We start from the raw sequence: 23,968 nt of genomic DNA, 5'->3' as shown, positions 1-23,968 counted from the left end.
AGTGCTGGAACTGGGCCACAGGGCTGGTGGCTGCAGTCCCCTTGGCCTCATCCTGTCCCATCCCCTCTGGACATGCCCAGGGAAAGGGAGGGGGGCAGAGGGGCTGAACTCCTGGCAGCTGTGCTCCATCCACTGGGCATCCCGGGGCTGGCCCTGCCTGCTCCTGGAGCCCAGGCCTGGGCTGTGTTCTCCGGCCTCTCCCGCACACCCTCAGCTCTGAGCACGCTCGCTCTTTGCCAGATGCAGGCCAGGAGCGGACAGAAGAGCAGCTCCGTGCCCGTGGCCGCTTCCGCAGGGCAGCACAGGTACCTGCAGCCATCCCCGCCTGGGCTGGGCCTGCTCTCACTGCTCAGCCCAGCACCGCTGTCGCGGCCCTCCAGGGGACATCCCTCTCTTCCCTGCCCTTCTTTCTCCTGCAGACATTTATGAAATTCATGGGCAGTCGGCGTAGAAAGGCCAGGATCACACCAGCTGATGTCCAGGCCCAGCCTGACACCATCCCGACCCAGCTGACAAATCCTGATGTCAGCACCGCGTCGACTGCTGTCCCAGCAAAGTGTGACACCACAACCAGTGATCACACAACCCACTGGGACACCACGTCCATCGATGATGAGTCAAACTGTGACTCTGTGCTGCCTGGTCTCACGGAGGAGGCCGACGCCACAACGACGGAGGGCGTGGCGAGCACTGACGCCGCGCCTGTTCAGCGCCTGGCCGATACCCCCAGCCTGGAGTTTCTTGAGGAGAGAGCTGTCTCTGCTGAAGTAAGCAGCCTGTGGCCCCCCAAGCTGGGTGCGCTGGGCCCCCTCAGCCTTTGAGGCTGGCACAGTGTGCTGGGAAGGGAAGCATTTCTCGGGGGAAGCTGGGCAAGTTGCTCACTCTGGCAGCTCTCCACTTCTCCCCTGTGCATCCTCCAGGCCAGACTGTGGGACCTGGGGACCTGGGGCTGCTCAAGGCATCTCCAGTCCCTGGGGCAGGTGCCCTTGAGGCCAGACAGTGGGACTGGATAAGGCGAGGCATTTCCCAGGCTTCTCTCTTGCAGCTGCCTTCAAGGCACGACTGCAGGACTTGGGGAGCCAAAGCTTTTTTAATGGCATCTCTGCTGCAGGTAGCCATAACACCAGACGGAGACATGCAGCAGAGACCCCCCACGGTGCCCAAGCTGGCCTGGGTGAAGGAGGAGGAGAAGGAGGAAAGCCCTGGGGCTGCTCCAACACAGCAGCCTGAAGAGGTGCAGCAGGTGCAGCCCCCGCAGGAGGGTGAGTGCTGGAGCTGGGCCACAGGGCTGGTGGCTGCAGCCCCCTTGGCCTCATCCTGCCCATTCCCTCTGGACATGCCCAGGGAAAGGGAGGGGGGCAGAGGGGCCGGGGCTGATCTCCCGGCAGCCGTGCTCCATCCACTGGGCATCCCAGAGCTGGCCCTGCCTGCTCCTGGAGCCCAGGCCTGGGCTGTGTTCTCCGGCCTCTCCCGCACACCCTCAGCTCTGAGCACGCTCGCTCTTTGCCAGATGCAGGCCAGGAGCAGACAGAAGAGCAGCTCCGTGCCCGTGGCCGCTTCCGCAGGGCAGCACAGGTACCTGCAGCCATCCCCGCCTGGGCTGGGCCTGCTCTCACTGCTCAGCCCAGCACCGCTGTCGCAGCCCTCCAGGGGACATCCCTCTCTCTTCCTTGCCTTTCTCCTGTAGCTGGTTTGCAGATTCATCAGGTGCATTTGGCATGAAGAGGCCACTTTCATGGCCACTGGGGACATGGCAAACCTCTTCAATGCCCAGACCAGCGCTGCCCTGCTGGATATGCTGGTGGAGAACGGTGTCTACAAAGCAAAGCAAGTAAGCAGCCTGTGGCCAGGGCTCCAGTCCCCCAGGGATGCTGTGGCCCCTCACGTCGGCTGCGCTGGGCCCCCTCAGCCTTTGAGACCAGCAGAGATTGGTGGCAAGGGGAGCACTTCTTGGGGGAAGCTGGGCAAGTTACTGGCTCTGGCAGCTCTCCAACTGTCCCCCGTGTCCCCTCCAGGTGCCGACCATAGTCAGGTGCATCCATCAGTGGCTCACGTCCAATGTATCTGATGAGCACAGGCTGGACAAGACTCTGGTCCTGCTGACCAAGGCACACCCCACGGATGTCGCAGTGACCCTGCTGCGCTCTGCCCCAGCCTGTGACAGGTATGGGGCCCACCTGCCTTGAAGGCTCACCTGCCTTTAGACCCCATCCCCCTGGACAGCCTGTCCCAAATGGTGTGCCAGAGACATGGAGACTTCCAGGACACTCCAGCTCCTGTCTTTGCCAGCTTTGGCATGTCAGCCTCCAATCCTGAGGCCAGCCTGCCTCCCTGCCCCACAAGGCACCGTGGCTCTGTCACCTGGGCCCTGCAGCTGCCCAGGCCACAGAGCTGTGTCCCAGACCCCCCTGAACCAGAGTTGTGACTCCACAGAGCTGCTCGCACCATGTGGAAGACGCTCATCTCCTCCAGCTGGACTAAGGAGCCAGTGCTGCAGATCCTCTTCCATGTGCTGGAATACTGGCCAGCGCACAGGAGACGCACCTCTGATGGGGATGAGAGGGATGTCTTTGCCCTGGCTGTGAGTTTCTTGAGCTGGCCTCTGCTCGCTCCCAGGTTGCCTCTGGGACGCCTTTCCATCCTCCCTCACCCCTGCTTCTCCCTGCCCCAGGCACTGGGCTGCAAGCCTGGCTTAGGGGCAGGTTCAGGGACACCAGGCTGGGGGATCCCCCTGTGTCTCCCCTGGCCTGTCCCTGCCACGTTTGGGCCCTGCCACATGGACATCTGGGCCCTGAGAGCTGTCTCTGGGTGCTTTGTCTTTGGCAGGCAACTGTGGCACTCTGGGAGATCCTCCAGCTGTCCCACTCCTGGTGCCCAAGTGCAGTGAAGGACAATTTCCCGCGCCTCCTTCTGACTCTGCTCTTCCAAGTTTTCATCAGCACAGAGGAGATGTCAGAGGAGGTCGAGACCTTCTGGAGGCGATGCCGGGAGCAGCGCAGCCTTCCCCCCAACCCCAACAGGTGCTCCATCCCAGTCCCCTCTCCCTGCCACACCCTTGGGGCTGAGGCCAGGGCTCTGTGCCTGACCTGGGCTGTGCTCTGCACACAGGTTTGCAGTGCAGACTGTTAAAGCCCTGCTGCGCCAGCTGCTGGATGAGGACGTGCTGATGGCGATCGGTCGCAAGTGTGGCTGGGACATGCTCCTCAAAGCTGACAGCCACCACTATGCAGTGGGTCTGCTGGCCAGGTAAGAGCCCTTTCTCCCCACTGCCCCACACCCCCACAGGTCATTTCTGCCCTGTGCACAGGCCACCCCTCACAGTGCCCGTGCTGCTGGGCCAGAGGGCCTTGGCAGCCAGGGATGGCTGAGCAGAGTGGAAAAGGCGGAGAGGGGCAGCTGCACAGGAGGAGCCACCTCCCAAAGTGCCCACATCCTCTCCTGGGCTGGTGGCCAAAGACCAGGCCTGTGTGAGTCAGTCCCAGGAGAGCTTTGCCCACCTGGCTCAGGGTCTCTGGCACCTTTATTCCCCCTTGCAGGGAGCTGTGCCATGTCTCCTGCTCCTTCGGTCGCAGCATCGCCGTCAGCCTGCTCCCGCGGCTCAGCAGGGGAGAGCCCCTGTGGGAACTGCCTGCCCTGGCGTTCCTGGTGGAGGTGAGCCTGATGGCGAGCGCTGCCTGGCCCAGCTGCCTCCCCCTCTCTGCCCTCTCACAGCCGCAGCCGCCCGGGACGGTGCCTGCACCCTGTGCTGCTGCCTGGGCCCAGCCCCGGGCGGGTCCGGGCTCCTGCCGGCCGGGCACCCTGTCACTGCTCCCTGCCTTTCAGGTCCTGCACTGCCTGATCCCCAGACAATATGGGCCCAGCATCCTGCAGATTATTTCCAGGCACCTGCGCAGTCAGTGCCCGGAGAGGCGTCGCCTGGCGCTCCGAGGCCTGGTGGTGCTCAGCAAGGCTCCCTCAATGGTGAGCAGGGGGCAGGGGCTGAAGCTGGGCCGGCAGCGTGTGGCTGTGCAAGGCAGTAGCTTGGCCTTGGCTGGCCTTTGGCAGCTGTGGCAGCTGCTCCCAGCTCTCCTCCTCCCCGTTCAGCTGCCCAACTCCTTTAGGATGCACCTTTGGCCTCTGGGCCCCGCGGCAGCAGCGTGGGGCTGCACCACAGCATTGTGTTCCACACAGGCTAAGAGCATCCGGAGCCTGAATGAAAGCCTCCTGGAGCTACTGCAGGATGCAGACACGGACGCGGTTGAGATGACTCTCACTGTGTTCATCAATGTGCTGGGCTTGAAAATCATCCAAATATCCAGCCCAATAGCCCTGAAGTTGCTTGAGGCGCTGCGGCCACTCTTTGACAACGTAAGGCTCTGTGCCTCTCATCGTGGGCACTGAGTGCTGCCAGGAAACTTTGGGCCCAGTGTCTTTTCAGGCCTGTGCCCCAGTGGGCCTGGAGAAGCCAGTGCTGAGGTCTTTTCCTCTTCCTTTGCACCAGGAGCACAGCCAGCTGCAGCAGCTCTCCATGCTCCTCTTCCGGGAGGTGATGGAAGCGACAGAGAGGAGCAAGAGCCTAAAGCCACACGTGTACCTGAGTCTGGTGCCATTCTACTTCAACTGGCACGATGAGAACCAGCGTGTGGCAGAGGTGAGGACTCGTGGGCTCTGTTGTCCCCATGGCAGGAGGCTGCTGTGCCTCCTGCCCTGGCCCATGGTCGCCTGCAGCCTCCTCCTGGCCTTGGTGCAGGGATGTGGGTGCTGTGCCCTGGGCTGCGGTGCCATGGCCCGCTCTCTGTTGCTGTGCAGGCCTCTCGGAGAGCACTGTTTGGTGCAGCCAGGTTCCTGAAGTGGAGGGATCTTGAGAACTTGGTGACCATGGAGCAGCCGTGGAGGTTTCCCGAGTGCCTGGTAAGGACGGCCCCAAAGCCCCAGCCCCTGGCTCCCAGGAGCACCCAGCCCTCCGCTCCCCCCAAAGCCCGGCCCCAGCAGCTGCTGGCCAGGCCTCAGGGCTCTGTGGGCAGGGGAGCCCCGTGCTGGGGGCTGGGAGTGCCCGACCAAGGGGCAGAGCCTGAGCCCAGCCTTCCCTCCGTGCCCTGGCGCTCTTTGCAGCTGGAAAAGGACAGGAGCCGAGTGGGCCAGTACGTGCGCCAGGCCCTGCCGTTCCTGGAGAGCCCAGAGGAGCCCCTGCGAAAGCTGGCCATCAAGTTTCTGGGTGAGCCACAAGGCCGGGGTCCCTCCCCACCCCGCTGCAGCTCGGCCCCAGCCCCGGCTGCTGCAGCGGCAGCAGGATGCGGCCCAGGGCATGTGGAGCCCCGAGTGGCCCCGAGCGCCTGCTGCCGCCCTGTGCCAGCCCAGCCCTGGGGCGTCCCCATGCGGGAAGGCCCCGGGCTCAGCCCTGCCAGGGCAGGAGGCCGTGTGGCCGGGCTGGCAGCGCCGCTGCGAGGGACCTGTGCCTCTGGGGCCTGACAGGCTCTGTGTTCCCAGGGATCGCCGCCAGGTCCATGAAGCAGGAGCAGCCAGAGATGCAGCTCATCTGCCAAGGTGAGCGAGGGCACCTTCCAGCTGATCCCCTTGGGCCCTGCTCCCTCCTGCCCATGGCAAGAGCTGGCTGGGATGGCCCTGGCAGGAGGGGCTCCTCACGTCACCACACCACTGGCCTCTCACCTTGGCTCTCTTCCTTTCTCTTCCAGCCCTTCAAGACATCACTGATGACAGCCCTGCCATCTCAGACCTGGCCCGTCAAACGCTCCACATCATCAGAGCTGTACGGAGAACTTCATTCTTCCCATTCTGGTAGTCTCCGTTGCTGCCTCTTCCAGCCCGTAGAAGTGTGACAGATGACATCAGACTCGCCATGGCAGGCCTGGCAATTCAACACTGCTACGTGCTGAGAGCTGTACAGATGGCTCCCTACTGCAGATTCCAGCAGCTCCAAGACTGGCTGTGCAGAGCATGGCAGACCCAGCCTTTTCCGCAGGGCAGTGTCTGCCTGTGCTGCTGCAGCTCTGTGGAGAACTGATGCAGGAAGCTCCATCTCCTGGAGCCACCTGAGCCTGTGGGGAAGATGCCTCTTCCCTGCAAGCACCTCCTTTGAGCCCAGCATGGGAACATGACCAACATGTTATCACGCACAGAGGCCCAGGAGTTTTTTTTTGGTGCCCAGTGTGCACAGGGCCTTGGGGAAGAGGGGAAAATAGCTCCCTGTGCTCAGCAACACTTGCCCCACTGTGCAGTGTGCCAGCAAAAGTGGGCAGAAGCCCCTTGGCCTTTGATGGCTCTTCTGGATCCTCAACGCTTGCATCAGAGTGGAGGGGCAGAGGCTGGAGCTGTGGGGAACCCTGAGCACCTTGTCTTTGGAGATGGCCACAAGCCCTCCCCAGCCAGGAAGCAGCGTCTGTGTCCTGCCTGTGTGTTACTGGCTGGATTGCTCCGGGCTCCCAAGTGCCTCTGGAGCAGCTCCTCTGGAGCTCCTTCAGGGCTGCGCCGCTGCCGGGCAGGTTGGCGGGGCTGGGGGAGACCCGCAGGGGAGGGGGCGCTGGGAGGCCAGGAAGGGGTGAGGTGCTGTGGAGGCCCTGATGGGACAAGGGAGCAGGAAGCCTTGAGAGGAATCTGGGAGTGGATGGGTGGCAGAAGGCTGCGAGGGGACAGACTGGGCGCAGGCCCCAAGGGGCAGGGTGGAGGGAAAAGCCCCCAGGACTTTGGGGGGGGGCAGAGGCCATAAGCAGCCCCCAGACAGCCACCTCCTTCCCTGCCAGCCAGCTGCTCTCGTGCTTTCCCGAGGCCTCTCCCAGCCCTGTGGCAGAAGCCCTGGAGGCCAGGCCTCAGCAGCAGGGTGGGCACACCCCCAAGGGGGCCAGGCTGGCCTGGCTGGGGACAAGGAGGGCAAGGGGGCCCTGCCAGGGCACGTCCGCCGGGTGCTGCCGGCGAGGGGAAGTGGCACAGGCAGGGCTGGCGGCCAGCCCGGGCCCCCGCGGCTGCCCAGGCCACGGGGCTGTGGCCGACACCCCCCTGAGCCAGAGCTCTGGGCCCACAGAGCTGCTGCCACCACGGGCAGGGCGCTGGGCTCCTCGGGCAGGGCTGCGCACTCGCTGCTGCCCAAGCGGCTCCGCCCCACAGACAACAGCACCAGAGGCTGCCCAGGAGCAGCAGCACCCACAACGCCTGGGCCTCCTCACCCAGGCACCCACACCCGCCAGGACACCAAAAATGGGCAGACTGTGGGCACAATTGCACCCGCTTTGGCAAAAGGCTTCAGGGCAAGTGGCCACCACAGCTTTCCAGTGACTCCCCAGCCTCACAGCAACCCTTGGCAGCTTCATCTGCAGCCTGTCATCCTGACTGACTTCAGTGGCCCTGCTTGAGGCTGGACACACCTTCCACACTCAGCTGTCCCCAGCCAGCACCACTGGTGCCATCCTTAGAGACTCTGCTGGGACACCAGCCTTGGGCTGCAGCTGTTCAACCTCTCCTCCACGCAAGCACCTTCAAAACACGGGCATGGGCTTCTAAACTCTACGTCCAGCACTTGAGGGCAACAAAGGAAGAAGCGGCAGAAGCTGAAGCAAAGCAGGGCCTCATGTGGTGGAGCTTCAGGGATGGAGGGAAGTAAGCACCGTGGTGTCTGCTGAAGAGATGGCCCAGTTCACCAGCTCACACTTTGCTGCTGGATGTTCCTCCTTTGGTCCTGCTGGAGCCCATTCCCTACCAGTGCACGGCCCTGCCTTGTTCCCGGATCCAATCTCCGGGAGCCCTGGCAACAAGTGGGCCCTGTGTCCACCTAGAGCAGAAACTGGCAGAACGTCTCTGTTTCCAGCACTTCTCTTGGCTGCTCCTTCAGGCGGGTGGCACCTTCATGGCAGACACACAACAGCTTCTCATCCCAGACTTCTCCCTGTCCCCTGCACTTCCCCAATGGACTGGACATCAGCTGCTGGCCACAGCTGAGCACACAGACACAGGAGTGTTGAACATGCGAGACTGGGCTGATTTTTTTTCCAGAAGGCAAGAAAACAAGCAAAAAGAACACAAGGAAGCTTGAGTCTCTCTGTCCAATCTAATTGTCCTCTGAAACTCAGCAGCTGATGGTGGTTTTGTGCTGCTGCTAATCACTTCCACCCAAAAATCATGCCAGGAAGGAGCAACAGCTTCTGACAGATGCCAAGTCTTGCCACTAATTGCTCCAGCTGCCGCTCCCAACAGCCACCTGCAAGAGGGCAGACCTCAGTGCCCCTTGGCTTTGGCTGCCCTCTGGCAGAGAAGTCCCCTGGGGGCACAGCTCTTTGGGGCAGGAGACAGGCAGCAGCCCTGAATCCAAAAAATCGGTCTGAAAAACTGCTCAGAGACTTTTTTATCTTTAAGCAGCAAGGTATTTGTTTATTCAACGTTGGGAGCAAGCCAGCTCGCGCTGGACAAACTTGCTCGCCGGCTCCTCAGAAAATCAACACTTTTATACAATTTTCAGATATGATTAAATGCATATTCAAGTGATTACAACATCTATCAATGCATATTAATAATAGGCGGAGTATAGGTGGAGCTCAGGCGGGGCTTGGGGCGGTGCTTCTCTTGGCTCCCCATTTCAGAGGGTAGTTCCCATCTTCCTCCATAGGGGAAGGGGCTTCAACTCATCTTCCTCAGCTTGACCCTTCTTCCTTTCCATTGTTCTTGACCCGCTCACTGAAACTTGGGAAAAGCCCTGGCTCCAGGCCTATTTCTCCTATTCCAATGTCTACCTGATCCTGTTATATTTCTAATTTATTGCTTCTAGGCCTATTACATGTTCTTGTACTATTCTCTGAAGCTTTGGTCCAATAAGTAGAACAGAATGAGCACAGATCATTTTGGATGTTGGTAACTTGTTTGCAGGCCCAAATTTCTTAGTTAACTCTTTTGGGCCTGGCCTCCTGTTTCAGCCTTGCCAGGACTTGGGGTGGTGGCAGGTCTCCTTGGGCCAGGACTTGCCAGAGGCTTTCCCTCAAGAATCCCAAGAGGAGGCAGGGAATGCTGAGCAGAGCAAGCCCTGCCCGGATGTCCCATCAGGATGACACTGTTCTAGGGGGAATTCACTGTATCTGCTAACTCTTCCTGACTGGCTTAATGACTCAGCCATGGTGTGTCCCTGTCACTCAGATCCCTTCTTGGCCGCACCTGATGTTGTGATTCGTGTGACTGACCATACCTTTACCATCCCTGTAAGTAATCCTTCTTATTTTAGTTGTCATGGCTGAGCTTCGTGAACGAAGATTTGGGGAGGGCTCTACCCAAGTTTGTTGCAAGCGCGTTGGTGGCTAAAAAGGCCAATACAAGATAGACATGTCCGGTTGCAAAAGGCACAGCAGAAAGACTCCTTAGGTGGTATATTCTGCAAGGCAAGATTCTTTCTGCGTTGTCTTTTCTCCTCAAGGGTGATCCGGCGTGCTTTCTCGAAAGCATCAGCAGTGTTATAGATGGTGTGTCTCCAGGCCTCACGATTGGAGGCCAGAGTAGACCAGTGATGGTGATCAATATGGCCAAGGCTGAGATGTTGTTTCAGGGAGTCCTTGTATCTTTTCTTCGGGGCTCCTCTCTTGCGGCAGCCGGTGGCAAGTTCACCATAAAGCAGGATCTTAGGAGGGGGTGGTTGGTCCTTCATCCTGGAGACGTGCCCTGCCCATTGCAGCTGTGTTCTCAACAACATGGCCTCAATACTTGTGACTGCTGCTTGTTCTAGAACAGATGTGTTGGTCCTACAAACTGATTTACATGTGCACATGAGCAAAACATGAAAATGCAAATATATTGTTTGTACTGAGTATCTCTCCAAGTGTCTATTTATAGATTTGGCTCTTTTTCAATAGTTTTTATTCCAAATGCTTTCAAATCTTTGCATGTGTATGTGTTCTCTCATATAAAAATCACCCATAAGGAATCCCTATGCATGTGTCATTTGATGGGGTCACTTTTCTGTGTTAAGTTCCCTGGAATACACCCTCCTTAAAATATGACAGCTGATCCATTTGGAAACTCACCAAAGGACAGGTGAGGTTCATTTCTACTTTCCTTCATTATCTCCTGAAATTTGATATTCAGGGGCTGAAACATGAGGGTCTCTCCTTCTGTCCTGATCTGTCTTCCTCTAAGCCCTCCTTTTCCTGTTCACATGCCTTCCACTACCTTGTTAGCTTGTCATCTCCCCCCCTTTACACCCCCAAATAACACGTTTTTCCTCTCCCCCTGTGAGCCATCACTACTTTTCTCTCAACCATCTTCCATCCAAGCCAGCAGCTCTTCCCTGCCAGTGCTGCTGCTTGGAGAACCAGAAATCCTGGGCTGTCCTTTGCATGTTGATAAACAAAGCAATTGGCTTCTACCCCTGGGGACTGAGAGTGTCACCTCCCCCAGACTGGGGCCTGGAATTCCAACCACATTCCTGACCTTGGGTTTCACAGTTACCCATCAGTTTGGGGGAGGGGAAAAGAAAAAAAGGTGAAGAGATTACAGCAGCAAGTGAACTGGGGCTAAGTGTACCTTCATTTTCTCAAGCTGTTCTGGAGAAATAAATAAAAATAGTATTATGGGGAAAAAAAGTTCAAGCCAGGTATCAGTTTACTGAATTTGATCAGGGAATACAGAATAGGAACATGCCTGCAAACACACATCTGCACTAACTTCTCAAACTGTACAGTGCAAAGTCTTCCCACAAGGAGTCTGTACAAAACAGTGGGAATGGAATCAGAGAGGGGAAGGAAAAAAATCCTCAGCAGTGCCTGTCCCAGTCAAGGGGCATTACTGAGCAGCACCTACATTCCCATGGCTCTCTGGGCAGGTCATTTCTCATGTGTGCCAAACAGCACATCTTGAAGCTTCTTCCCATTGAAATACTAGAGACATTTCAGAGCATCTGAACAGCCAGATTCTTAAAGCACAACGACCTCAAGGCAAGGGAAGAAGTGAGATTCAGTGGCACTTGGCAGAAGCTGCCCAGTGCATTGTGTCAAATGGGTATTTACCCAAAGGAGCAACAAGCTCAAGCCATCAGGGAAAGAGCCAGATGATGAAAGGGTGTTAGCTGCTGAGAATTTCTTTGGGAAGAAGTAGACTGTTAACTTGAGATAGAAATTTGCAATATACCATGGAACCTTATTCAAAGTCCAGCTGCAAAATACATTAGTGTTAAGAGTGTGAAATAAATCCTAAAGTGTCATCAACTATGTGATTTCTCTTTATTCCCAATCACTAATTAAAGAAACATAACTCAGATGTGATCTCACTCTGTGCTCCAGTGACATTAACATTAGAACAATATTGTCACTGTCTACTGGTCTCTTGTGCTTCTCACTGGCAGGCATTTGGTGCACCCCTGGATATCCTGCTAATGAGGTAAAAAACTAATGCTTCTAATATTTCAGATTTTCCTCTCCTGTTTGGACACAGTTGGACAAACTGGACCAAGTTATTCCTTGAAAGCCATCTCCTGGATTTATCATTAATTACTCCTTGTTTTGATCGTAGAGGAAAAAAGCTCACACAAAACAATCTCTGTGGACCCAACAGAGGAAACATCCCCAGGGTCCTGTTAGAGCACAAACCTGCAAACAGGGATGACAGGTCAGAGAATCACAGAATCATCAACGTTGGAAGAGACCTTCCAGATCTTCTAGTCCAACTGTCAACCCAGCACCACCAGAATCACCCCTAAACCCCATCCCAAAGCTCTACATCCAGATGCCACCTGAATGCTTCCAGAGACTCCACCACCTCCCTGGGCTACTTGTTCCAATGCCTGAGCACTCTCTCAGGGGAAAAAGTGTTTTTGAATATCTAATCTAAGCCTCACCTGATGCACCTTAAGGCCATTTTCTCTCTTCCTGTCACTAAAGGCTTTGCAGAAGAGACCAACACCCACACCCACTAAAACCTCCTTTCAGGTCATTGCAGAGAGCAATGAGGTCTCCCCTGAGCCTCCCCTTCTCCAGACTCAACAAGCCCAGTTCCCTCAGCCGTCCCTCAGCAGACATGTTTTCCAGAGCCTTCCCCAGCTCCGTTCCCTTCTCTGGACACGCTCCAGCCCCTCAAGGGCCTTTTGGCACTGAGGGGCCAGAACTGGACACAGCACTCCAGGTGGGGCCTCAGCAGTGCCCAGCACAGAGAGGCAATCAGTTCTCTGCTCCTGCTGGTCACACTCTTCTCCACAAAGGCCACGATGCCCTTGGCCTTCTTGCCCCCCTGGGCACACTCTGCCTCATATTCAGCCCCTGTCAAGCAGCACCCCCAAGTCCCTTCCTGCTGAGCAGCTCTCCAGCCCCTCTGCCCCCAGCCTGGAGCCTTCCAGGGGCTTGTTGGGACCCAAGGGCAGGCCCTGACACTTGGCCTTATTGATCCAGCCTGTCCAGATCCCTCTGCAGAGCCTTCCTGCCCTCCAGCACATCCACACTCACACCCAGATCAGTCAGTCTCCCAAACAGGACAAAGTCTGACCACCAGCAGTCCAATGTGTCACTTCTGCTGCCCTCTCCTTCCTCCACCCAGAATGGAAAACTCCATCATTTTGGGGTCTCTGTGCCCATCGGCTCCAACCACCACATCCCCCACCAGTCACAGAATCATGGAATGGTTTGGGTTGGAAGGGACCTTAAAGAGCATCTCAGTCCAACCCCCTGCCATGGGCAGGGACACCTTCCACTAGACTCAGAGCTCAGAGCCCCATCCAGCCTGGCCTTGAACACTTCCAGGGATGGGGCAGCCAAAACTTCTCTGAGCAACCTCTGCCAGGATCTCACTACCATCACAGCCCAGAAATTCTTCCTAATATCCCATCTAACCCTTCCCTTTCTCTGTGTGAAGCCATTCCCCTTGTCCTGTCACTCCAGGCCCTTGTCCAAAGTCTCTCTCCATCTTTCTTGTTGGCTCCCTTCAGGCACTGGAAGGCCACAATTAGGTCACCCCAAACCCTTCTTTTCTCCAGCCTGAACAATCCCATTTCTCTCAGCCTTTCCTCACAGCAGAGCTGCTCCATTCCTCTGATCACTTTGATGGTCTCCTCTGCACTTGCTCCAACAGGTCCATGTCCTTCCTGTGCTGGAGCCCAGAGCTGGAGGCAGCTCTGCAGGGGTGACAACATTACAGCCCTGTGTGTTCCAGCAAGGACATTGTGGAACCTTATGGAACCCAGGGACCCTTGTGACACTGTAGGGCCTTCTGGAGCCAAAGGAACCCTGGAACACTGTGGAATCTCATGAAATCAAGGGAGAATTGTTCCATGAAGGGCATCATGGAACCAAGGGAGCCCTGAGACATTTTGGGACCTCGTAGAATCAGGGGCCATTGTGACACTGAGGAACCTTGGGGACTCAGAGGCAACTGTGACACTGCAGGGCCTCATGGAACCAAGGGAGCCCTGAGACTTTTCAGAACCTCATGGAATCAAGGGGCCACTGTGACACTGCAGGGCTCATGGAACCAAAGGAATCCTGGGACACTGTGGAATCTCATGGAACCAAGGGGCCACTGTGATATGTGGGGCCTCCTAGAACCAAAGGAGTCCTGAGACATTTTGCAAAGCCATGGAATCAAGGGTCCATTGTCACACTGCAGAGCCTTAAGAAGCCAAATGGACTCTGTGACTCTGTGGAACCTCATGGAATCTAGTGGCCATTCCCACACTGTAAAACCTCAGGGATACTGTCAGGTTCCCATTATTAAGAGACACCTCTGCCCAAATTCAGCTGCAAAGGAGACCATGTGCCAAAGTCAGCAGTCCAGCTTTGATTTAACAGTAAATAGGAGGGAGAGAGAGAAAGAAATGGAAAGAGAGAGAAGAAAGGGGTGGTGGGAAGACAGAGAGAGAGAGACAGAGATGAAGTAAATGTATCACACCATGGAGATCCCTGAGGCTCCCACCGGTCCTTCTTCACCCTGCTCTGCTCAGTGGAGGGTCCCCAAGTTGTGCTTCTGGGCTATCACTTTTATACAGTCCAAACCCCGGGTATTCAGGGGGTAGATGCTGTTCCCACAGCTTGGGCTGGTACATGTACAAGGACTTGCTTCCTTTCCCACACCTTGCCACGGTGGGAGTTTTGCTTCCAGTCTGCAGGTGGGAATCTTTGTCTGGATGGGTTCCCCAGACCTGCCTTACCAGCCCTGGCTTCCTGTTGGGGCTGTCTGCTCTTTCCCACACTCTGCACAGTGCACTTCTGTCCTGGGGGCTACTTCCAAAGCTTCACCTCCCTTTAGGCCTTGGAATTAAAGGCCTTCCTGTTTGCCACCAGTGCTTGTGTGTTGTGGTGCCTTATGGGATTTTCCTTCTTTGACAGTGTTTTGAGACAGTTCATTGTGCCCTTCAAGTCCTTCCATGTGCACACACACACCCCACTCTCACCAATGTCTGGCCCTCCAAAGAACACAAGCCCTGATGATTTGTAGCTCCCACTCCAGTGGTTGGCACTTGGACCTCCCTCCGTACCCAGAGCTCAGAGCTCCCTTGTGCCAGAAAGTGTAAAGAGATTGTGCCTCATTCTGCCAAGACAACCCTTGGAAAAAAGTGTCCCTCTGTGTTTCCTGGGATAAGAGCACTCTATTTTCATCTTCCAAAACCTTGGAGAGGTCCCAGAGATCTCCCAGGAGGGAATTTGGGGCTTCAAGCACATGACCCGTATATAGAGGCTGAGGACTCAGGGGTCAGGGGTGTGAAGATTGAGGACAGTAGAGGAGTAGCCTGAGAGGTCTGGAAGGGGGGGTGTCAGAGCTGGTGGAGCTTTTCTTCCTGTCAGAAAACAGCCTAAGAAAGAACTAGTGCCACCAAGGGCAGCTGGGGTGGCCTAGACCGGTGAAAAGAAGTCAGAAATTTCCCTCTGAGGTCAGTGTTGTGGTGCAATATGTCACAAAGCAGGAGTCTGGATGAGCCCAAGGCTTTGTGTGTGCAGGAAGAGCCAGGGAGGACGCAGAGATGTCAGTGCAGGAAGGTGCCAGCCAGGTGGGGCAGCCGGGGGGATGACGACAGCCTGCAGGGAAAGGGGCAGGGCATGGACACCGTAGGACAGCCTGGGCTGGAGAGGAGACAGGGATGGGGAGAAACTGAAAGGCCCTGACACAGCCACCTTCTGCAGGCCTTTGGCCATGGCTGCTGTCTGTGCCCCTGATGCCAGGAGGAGGGGAGTGGCCCTTGCAGCCCTGGGGCCTCAGGGCCTCCTTGTCCCTGCTCAGCAGCCTGGCAGGTGCCACCCCATGGTCCTGCCCTTGGCACTGCACATCCCACAGCCCAGTGCCCCAGGAAGAGCCCTGAGGAATGAGGAAGGGAGAGAATCTGCCTTCCCAGGGGCTGGGGGTCAGGGCTTGGCCCTTTGGATTAAGGAAACAAGTCAAGGTTTATTCAGATTAGAGCCACCTTTCCCTTGCTTGTCCATCCTTGTCATCACTGTCTGCAGTTTTCTGCTCTAACAGGAACATGAGGACACTTTCTCAGTTGTGTCCCTCAGTGAGACTCATTAGCACTACAAGAAACTTTAGTGTTTCAGTCGCACTTTGACTTCTTGAGAAGTTGTTTGAACTTCCTCTCAGGGACTGAGTGTCATGTAAACAACATCAAACCCCCCTGAGGGTCATGAAATGCCTGGGGCTGTTGCTGTGCTGCTGAGCTGGGCCAGGCTCCTGACACACAGGGTGCTCCTGGCAGGCAAGAAGAGCTTCAAAGAGACAGCTCTGCTGGTGAGCAGCTCCTCTGCACAGCCCAGCAGGGCTGAGGGCACTGCCAGGGCAGCTCAGGGACACCAGCAGGGCACAGACAGAGCTTCAAGGGGCTCAGCACTGGCAGGGTGGCTGAGAGCTCCCTGCAGGAGGAATCTTGGCAGGGCTGCACATGGTGAGTCTGTGGCTGCAGGGCAGTGCAGGGGCAGCTCCTGGAGGGAACTCCTAAAGCTGGCCCAGCCCCAGCTGATGGGATGGGTGAGCAGGGGCTGTTTTGGGGCACGTTGGAAGAGCTGTGAAGCCGGGGGTGCAGCCAGGGGTGCCCAGGGCTGTGGGGCAGAGCAGGGTCCTGCAGCCCAGGGTGCTGTGCTGGGCAGGGACTCTGCTGCCTGCCAGGGGCAGCTCTCAGCCGGCCTGGGGAGCTGCTGCCAGGGCTGGGGCAGAAGGGCTGTGGGCAAGGAGCAAACCTGGCAGCTGAGGGGGGATCTTTTCCATGTCTTGCTATTGCAGGGTCAGACCTGCTCAAAGTTCCAGATCACTACACAATATTGAATGGAGAATTTTTTGCAAAGCTCAAAAAAGACAGGGGCTACAAGAAAGGAATTAGTCCTGAGGTGTGTTTCCTGCTTAGGCATTGTAGCAGAGACATTGTTCTCTCAGTTCAGGAGCCTGCACTGAAATTCAAACTCTTTTACTCTCAGAGGTGAATATTTCAGGCAGGATCAGAAATGAGCACAGGATCCTGGGCAGTGCTGAGCCTTCCCTTGGGGGTGGGCACTCTCCTGTCCCAGCCCTTGCCTTCCCTGCAGGAGGGCTCCTGTCCTGCTCTGTCCAGCACATCTGAACCTCTGGGCTTGCACAGGGGACACTTCATAGAGCTGCCCTTTCAAGCAGCACACTGCCCTGCTCTCAGCACAGATCTTGGTGGGGTTTTTAAGGATGAATCTGTGTGTGAAGTCATCTTCAAGGTAGCCCAAGGGAAAGTGCAGGGCAGATGGGAAACAGGCTGAGAGGCACTGCAGCTCTCCTGGCTCTGCAATAAGCAACGGAGAGCTCAACCCTTCTGCCTGTCCTGGCTCAACACTCTTCAGATTTGTCATCAGAAAAATTTGCCTAAGAAAATGCCCCCAGGTGTTATGACTGTAACAAAAAACCCAGTCAAAATTATTTTAAAGACACACTGTGCCTCCCTTCTGCAGCCCAAATTGCACCAAGACAATAGTACAGGAATTGAACTTTTCCATCAAAGCTTGATTCCATGTGACATCCCCTGTAATCATGAGAGCTGTCCAAAACCAGCTCCATGTCTGCACTGCAGCAGAGAAAAAACTGAGTCCTTGGTAGCACATGGGCAGAACTCCTGCTCCTCACAGCACCCTCAGAGAGCACAACCCAGAGAAAAGAAATGCCTTGACTTGGAGGGGATTTCCCTGAAAACTGCACTGGCTTTGCTGACAGGGGGCTGTCTTAATTGTTCCCTGTGCTTTCCTTTTTTGAACAGACCCTGTGCTAAGAAGCAGCGAATGTCCAACAGCAGCTCCCTCACCCACTTCCTCCTCCTGGCATTGGCAGACAGGAGGGAGCTGCAGCTCCTGCACTTCTGGCTCTTCCTGGCCATCTCCCTGGCTGCCCTCCTGGCCAACGGCCTCATCCTCAGCGCCGTAGCCTGTGACCACCACCTGCACACCCCCATGGGCTTCTTCCTGCTCAACCTCTCCCTCACAGACCTGGGCTGCATCTGCACCACTGTCCCCAAAGCCATGCACAATTCCCTCTGGGGCACCACAACCATCTCCTACCAGGGATGTGCTGCACAGGTCTTTTTCTTTTTCTTCTTCATCTCAGCAGAGTTTTCCCTCCTCACCATCATGTGCTACGACCGCTACGTTGCCATCTGCAAACCCCTGCACTACGGGACCCTCCTGGGCAGCAGAGCTTGTGCCCACATGGCAGCAGCTGCCTGGGCCGCTGGGTTTCTCATTGCTCTGCTGCACACAGCCAATACATTTTCCCTGCCCCTGTGCCAGGGCAATGCCCTGGGCCAGTTCTTCTGTGAAATCCCACACATCCTCAAGCTCTCTTGCTCAGGCACGTACCTGAGGGAAACTGGGCTTCTTGCTTTTAGTGCTTTTCCTTTTCTGGGTTGCTTAATTTTTATTGTGTTCTCCTATGTGCAGGTCTTCAGGGCTGTGCTGAGGATCCCCTCTCAGCAGGGATGGCACAAAGCCTTTTCCACGTGCCTCCCTCACCTGGCCGTGGTCTCGATCTTTGTCAGCACTGGCGTATTTGCCTACCTGAAGCCCCCCTCCATCTCCTCCCCATCCCTGGATCTGGCCCTGTCAGTTCTGTACTCAGTGGTGCCTCCAGCACTGAACCCCTTCATCTACAGCCTCAGGAATCAGGAGCTCAAAAATGCCCTGAGAAAAATGATGGCTGGATTCTTTTCAGGAGCAATAAAGTGCCTGTTTTTTGCTGTGTAGCATTCAGAATGGGACTCCTTAATGACCCAGCTTTCCTGCTCAGGTTGCTCGTGGAGGTCATTGGGTGCTTCTTGCAATAATTTTCTGTGCAATTAAATATTATTATGCATCTGCCTTCTAATTTAGTGTCTACCCATTGAATTTGACCCAGAGATGTAAAAATGATGAATTGTGCTCTCTGAATATTTAAACAAAATAAAGGACCCTGCAGTGCCTTCTTTGTCCAAGACCCTTCTTCTCAGATGTTCCTAAAGGACAACACACTGCAGGACAGGGTGTATTTGCAAATGGGAAGGGGACAATAATCCCAGCCCAGCAGCACTGCCAGGGAGCAGCAGGGCTTGGTCTTTGCAGAGCTGCTCTCTTGCCACTTCCACACTGTCCTCCTGAGCCCCTTTCTCGCTGTAAGGCCTGAGTGCTCTCTGAGCACAGTCCTGGGGGCTGGAAGCCCTTGGAGCACAGGCAGGGACAGGCCCTGGGAACTTGTGAAGCAGAGCTGGGCTCCCTTCCAGCATCTCCAGGATGCTGTGGGATCTTCTGATGCCACTGCATGGACTGGGTCACTTCTTGTGTGACCTTGCTCCAGGGCTGGAACTCTCCTGCAGTGACACCATGACACTCCTGCTCTCTGCTTTCCAGGTTCCAGTTTTAGATCCAGTCTTCCCCTCCTGTTCCCCGGGACATCCTGGGAGTGCTTCAGAGCTGCCATCCTGGGGCAGCTCCTGCCCAGCGTGGGCAGGCACAAGGTCTCTCCAGCTGCTCCTCTCACCTCCCCAGTGCCACTGTTTTCTGCAGCCTCCTCATCCTTGCCCAGCACAGCCCTCCTGGCACAGTTGGACACAGCCCTTGTTCTACCCCCTCCTCAGGCACCTGCCCAACCCCCTCAGCTCCAGCCTGAGGGCCAGAAACCTTCAGGGCAGGGAGGCACTGGGGAAAATGCTGAGGAAACCTTTCAGCTGCACTCATATCCAATTGGAGGGGTTGGCCTCGAGGAAGAACTCAATTCTAATACTCCAGAACCACCAGGACAACCTGTGTTGTGTCCTGGGCACTCCTCTGGCAGTGTGTGATGCTGCAAAGGTTTTGGTGTCAGGGATAGTGAGAAGGCTGGGCAGTGTCACTGGGAGACCTCTCCCAAACCCTTGGAAAGGCCAGAGCCATCCCAGAGCTTCCTGGGGCCTTGGCAAAGGCAGACATGGAACCAGTCTGCAAACAGGGCAGCAAGGAGGGTTGGCAGAGTTCCAGACTGCTCAGGCTCAGCAGGGAAGGGGATAGGGCAAGTCCTCCTGCAGCCATTGCCAGGCATGGGAAGGACAAGGCAGGGATTGCAGAACCCCTCTGGGAGGCAAAAGAAGGGGATGTTTTGTGCCCAGACTTTATCAAGGCCTTTGACATGGTGTCCTGACCTTATGGCCAGACTGGTGAGAGCTGGACTGAAGAAGTGGAAGATATGGATGGGAAGTTGGCTGAATGCAGAGTGTCAGATAAAATCCATGGTACAAAATCCTCTTGGCAGCAACTTCCTGATGAAATCCCTCTCAGTGATCAGCCCTTGAACACCAATGCAGAAGAGCTCTCTATATAATGGGACAAAATGTATTTTCTAGTCATTTGTGAATTATGCCAAATTTCAGGGAACCCTTGAGCAACCTGTCCTGGTTTAAAGACACATATTGGTGCTGGAACTCCAATAAAAAGAACTCACTCTCCTTTTATTCCCCACCAGTACAGAGAGACAAAATACAAGGAGGTACAAGTGAAAAAAATAACAGTTGACTGACAAGAAATATAGCAGCAAAACCAGCAATACCAACAGAAGAGTTCAAAGCAACAGCAGAGAGAGAAATTGCTTCCTCTCTCCCCCCCTGTCCCAACTCCCTTTTGTAAACAGATAAAAACAGGGATCTACATGTGTCTCCCTTCCCCCTTTTTCTCCTGAATGAACAAAGAACAAAAAACAAACCAGAGGAGAGAGGGGGCAAAGCAAAATGTGGGAAACTCTCTGGTCTGAGATCAGTTTTGCTGCCCAAGAACACGCTGACTCCAGAGGTGTCCAAGCAGGGCAGAGCCGGCGACTCCGGTCCGTGTGGTGGCGGGGGGGAGGCAGCGGCTCTGCTTGATTCCATGGAGTTCTGGGGAGGCACAGTGGGCCCTTGGTTCCAGGAGGGTCTGAGATATTTCAGGGTTCCTTTTGTTCCAAAGAGACCCCGCATGTCACAATGGTCCCTTGGTTCCATGAGATTCCACAGTGTCCCTGCATTCCTTTGGTTCCATGAGGCCCTGCAGTGTCACGGTGCCACTTGATTCCGTGATGTTACAAAGAATCAGAATGGCCCCTTGATTTAAGGCCAACTGCACATGGGACTGCCTTGGGGGGAGTGTGGGCACCCAGACAAGGGAGTTGTCACCCCCTGGACTCAGCCCTGGGGTCACCACATCCAGACTGGTCTGTCTGTCTGTGAGGTTCCCCATTCTGGAGGAATGAGGAAGAACTGGAGAGGGTCTAGAGGAGATTTGACAGGATGGAGCTTTTCTCTGTATTGGAAATAGAATGAAATCTCCACAAAGAGTAGCATTGAAGGTTCAGACTGAAGGTGAGGAAAAAGAAATGTCACTCAACAGGGACCCTTGTGCTGCAAGAGGTCACCCAGAGGGAGTCAGGATCAGCCCATGGCTTTGTGTTCCAGGGAACAGCCAGAGCTGGTGCAGAGACATCAGGGAGGGTCTAGAAATGCTGCTGGGAGGGGGTGGGAAAGCAGGAGGGGTGTGTGCAGCCTGCAAGGCCAGAGCAGCAGCAGGGCCAGGGCAGGACAGCCTGCAGGAGAGGTGGCCAAGGGCTCTGGCAGGGCTGCAAGGCCCAAAGGCACCCAGGCCTTTGTCCCCTTGCCTCTGGCAGCTGCCTCTGCCACTCAGGCCACCACAACCAACTTTCCTGGCAGGTTCTCCCCTTGGTTTCTGCCTCGCCCCTCCCTCAGGAGCCTGGCAGGGGTTGCCCAGTTTTGGCCTTTGTTGTTCCTCCCCCTCCCATCCCAGTGCCCCCAAACAGCCCTGAGCCAGCCGGGAGGGACAGGATCTGCTGGGCCAGGGCCTGGGGCTCAGGCCTTGGCCTTTGTGCTCCACAAAACCAAGGCAGGCTTTGCTCAGCATTGCAGGGGCCTGCCCAGAGCCTTTGTCTGCCTGCACTCCTGGCCTCCAAGGAGCTGCTCCAAGGAGTCCCTGGGGAGGCTTTGGCAGTGCCTGCCCTCAGTGGGGCCCAGCAATGCTTCAAGGCACTTGGACTTTGGCTTCTGACTTCTTCAGCAGCTGCTTCAATCTTCTCTCAGTACCTCAGGATCATGGGCTGGGCTGCAAACACACCGTGGGCTCATTAAAATGCAGAAATCCCTCAGGATCTCTTTGTTTTCCTTTAATTGTCTTCAAAACAATTTCAAAACAAGTCTTCAAAGTTTGTACTTTTTTTTTTTAGTTCAATTATGGCTATTTTTACGTTCAGACAAGAGGTGATAAAGGTGTTCTCCAAGTGATCTTGATGCTGAGTGTCTTCTCAGGAGATCCATACTGACCCTGGATGATCAACCTTGCTCCTCACCCCCCAACCTCACCAGTTCTGACATGGCCCATCTTGGACTGACAGCTGATGCAACTCCAAACACACTTTGGGACCATTAAAACACAGGAAAACAAATTATTTCCCTTTCTTTTAATTGTCTTCAAGTCATCAAGACTTCTAGAGCTAATTGGAGTTGTTTTGTAGTTTAGCTAAGCAGGAAGATTTTAAAGTGGAAGTCACGAAAAAAATATATTTTTTAATGAAAAAGAATGATTTACACAGAGCCTTGGGCTAGGGCACAAAGGATTTTGATCCAAAGACAAGGAGGTAAAAGACATTAGTAGCACTTAATCATTGACCAATTGAACAGTTTTCAAGTGATTCAATAGCATTTGCCACAATTTTAACAGTGACTGAATTATAGATTCACAACAATTATAGATTCACCCCACAGTCAATTCACACCCACATCCAGGCAGAGATGTGTGGGCCTCCCTCAGCCCCGCTGCTTGTGGGCTCCCAAGGTGACTGGCTTTAGTTATCTGCTGAATTTCCATCCTGGTGTCAGGAATGACTGGAGTTTCCAAACTATTTGGGAATTGTATCCAAACTTTTCCATTTGGGCTGTGATTCAGGCACGTAATGTTCCAAGGCTTTCATGGGATGACTGATTATCCTGTGTTCCAGAGCTGTTCCACTCCGGATTGTTCCCACCTTTATCATCCAGGAGCACCTGGTCCAGTCCAGGGACACTTCCCCACACCCCTGGTCCAGTCCAGGGGCTCTTCATTGCTCAGCTGGTTTGGTCAGGGCTTGTCAGGAGCTCCTGAGACCATACCTATAAGAAGGATGGGGACAAACTTAGTTGTAATAAGACAAGTGATAATGGTTTTCAACTAAAAAAGAGCAGATTGGAACTAGATATAAGGAAGAAATTTTTTACACTGAAGGTGATAAAACACTGGCACAGGTTGCCCAGAGAGGTCATAGATGCCCCACCCTTGGAAACATTCAAGGTTGGGTTAGAAAGGGCTCTGAGCAACCTGATCTAGTTGAACGTGAACCTGTTCATTGTGGGAGATTGGACTAGATGTCTTATAAAGGTCCCATCTGATTCAAACTATTTAGGATTCTATAGTTCTTTCCTACAGAGCCAAGGCTTACAAGGATCATCCAGGTTTCAGACCCAGATGTACACTCCCTTTGATGGCCCATCTGGCAGCTCTGCTAAAAAGCTGCTGCAAAGAACCTCCAGACCTAAAGGAGCTTTTGTGCTGGGCTCAGCTGTGGCTCTCAGGGCTGGGGGTTGGCTTTTGGCTGCCAGGTGCCAACCAAGGCTCTCTCTCCCTCTTCCTCCTTCTCCACTCCCCTTGGTGCCTGCAGGGTTGTTTCTCCCACATTTCTCTCACTCCTCTCTGGGCTACAGCACCCTGGATTTTATCCTTTCTCCAAAGGGTGATCACAGAGGTGCCTCTGGAATTGCTTTTTGGCTCAGCTTTGGGCACTGGCTGGTCCATTTTGGAGCCACCTGAAACTGGCTCTCTCTCACACAGAGTCAACTCTTGATCTCCTCTTCCCTAAGGGAAACCTGCAGCCCCCTCCCTGCTACCAAACCTGATCCACAGGGTCATTCAAGTGCCCAGGAACAGAGGAGGTCTTTGATCCCATTATTCCTCAGGCTGGTCAAACAAGACTTTGTCCTCTTCCTGTCCCTGACTGCAGGTTCTTTGTGTCAGAGCAGAGCTGTGCTGGACCTCAGCCGTGCTTTGCTCCAGAGCCTGCTGGGGTGGGGGCAGATGGCAATGGAAGAGTTGGGTTGGGCTGGATGATCCTTGTGGGTCCCTTCCACCTCAGCATATTCTGTCATTCTGTGTTTGTTTGGGTTTGGTTTGGTTGTGTTTGGTCTTATTCCCTCCTTTTGATTTTCCTTTCCTCTTACCCATGAGTTTTTTCTTCATTGTCTTGGGCCTTGCTGGGCACCTGATGGCAGGACAAGTTTATCCAACTCAGTCATCTTGACCACATTTTTTGTACAAGTCACCATTAACCAGATGAGGTTTCTCACAGACTCGCTGCAACTTGGCATCATCCACAAAGGAGTGGAAAGTGCATTTCATCCCATCACCCAGAGATATAATAAAGATGTTCCATAGGAATGGTCAAGGGCTGGATGTCACCTGGGAGTTGCTGCCAAGAGGAATTTGTGCCATGACTTTTGACTCTCATCAGTCATTCAACTTCCCACTCACCACGTTTCATTTGTCCAGTCCAGCTGTCACCAGTCTGGCTCTAAGGA

The 23,968-nt window shown here is 55.0% G+C and overlaps 2 protein-coding genes across 2 annotated transcripts; both read left to right on the top strand.

The window, feature by feature from the left end:
* Positions 1-2,446: 2,446 nt before the first annotated feature.
* On the top strand, positions 2,447-6,113 carry LOC135404947 (maestro heat-like repeat-containing protein family member 7). The gene is made up of 11 exons (XM_064639675.1): positions 2,447-2,581; positions 2,827-3,020; positions 3,109-3,246; positions 3,537-3,651; positions 3,823-3,960; positions 4,171-4,347; positions 4,481-4,630; positions 4,789-4,890; positions 5,092-5,194; positions 5,467-5,523; positions 5,673-6,113. Exons 1-11 carry the CDS (start codon positions 2,447-2,449, stop codon positions 5,777-5,779), a joined length of 1,416 nt encoding a protein of 471 aa, XP_064495745.1. The 3' UTR covers positions 5,780-6,113.
* An 11,052-nt stretch (positions 6,114-17,165) lies between these two features.
* LOC135404946 (olfactory receptor 14J1-like) lies at positions 17,166-18,122 on the top strand. The gene has a single exon (XM_064639674.1). The coding sequence runs from the start codon at positions 17,166-17,168 to the stop codon at positions 18,120-18,122; it is 957 nt and encodes a 318-aa protein (XP_064495744.1).
* The last annotated feature ends 5,846 nt before the right edge of the window (positions 18,123-23,968 follow it).

Source organism: Pseudopipra pipra, chromosome W (assembly GCF_036250125.1).
Source record: "Pseudopipra pipra isolate bDixPip1 chromosome W, bDixPip1.hap1, whole genome shotgun sequence".
Lineage (NCBI taxonomy): Eukaryota > Metazoa > Chordata > Aves > Passeriformes > Pipridae > Pseudopipra > Pseudopipra pipra.
The sequence above is the reverse complement of the archived record's forward strand: the minus strand, read 5'-3'. Positions and strand labels throughout refer to the sequence as shown.

What these genes read in the sequence shown, in the direction of transcription:
- LOC135404946 (XM_064639674.1), top strand. Translation starts at nt 17,166, where the DNA reads ATGTCCAACAGCAGCTCCCTCACCCACTTCCTCCTCCTGGCATTGGCA.
- LOC135404947 (XM_064639675.1), top strand. Translation starts at nt 2,447, where the DNA reads ATGTGGAAGACGCTCATCTCCTCCAGCTGGACTAAGGAGCCAGTGCTG. An exon ending in CCCTGGCGTTCCTGGTGGAG is followed by an intron (nt 3,652 to 3,822) that starts GTGAGCCTGATG and finishes CCTGCCTTTCAG; the next exon opens with GTCCTGCACTGCCTGATCCC. An exon ending in TCAGCAAGGCTCCCTCAATG is followed by an intron (nt 3,961 to 4,170) that starts GTGAGCAGGGGG and finishes TGTTCCACACAG; the next exon opens with GCTAAGAGCATCCGGAGCCT.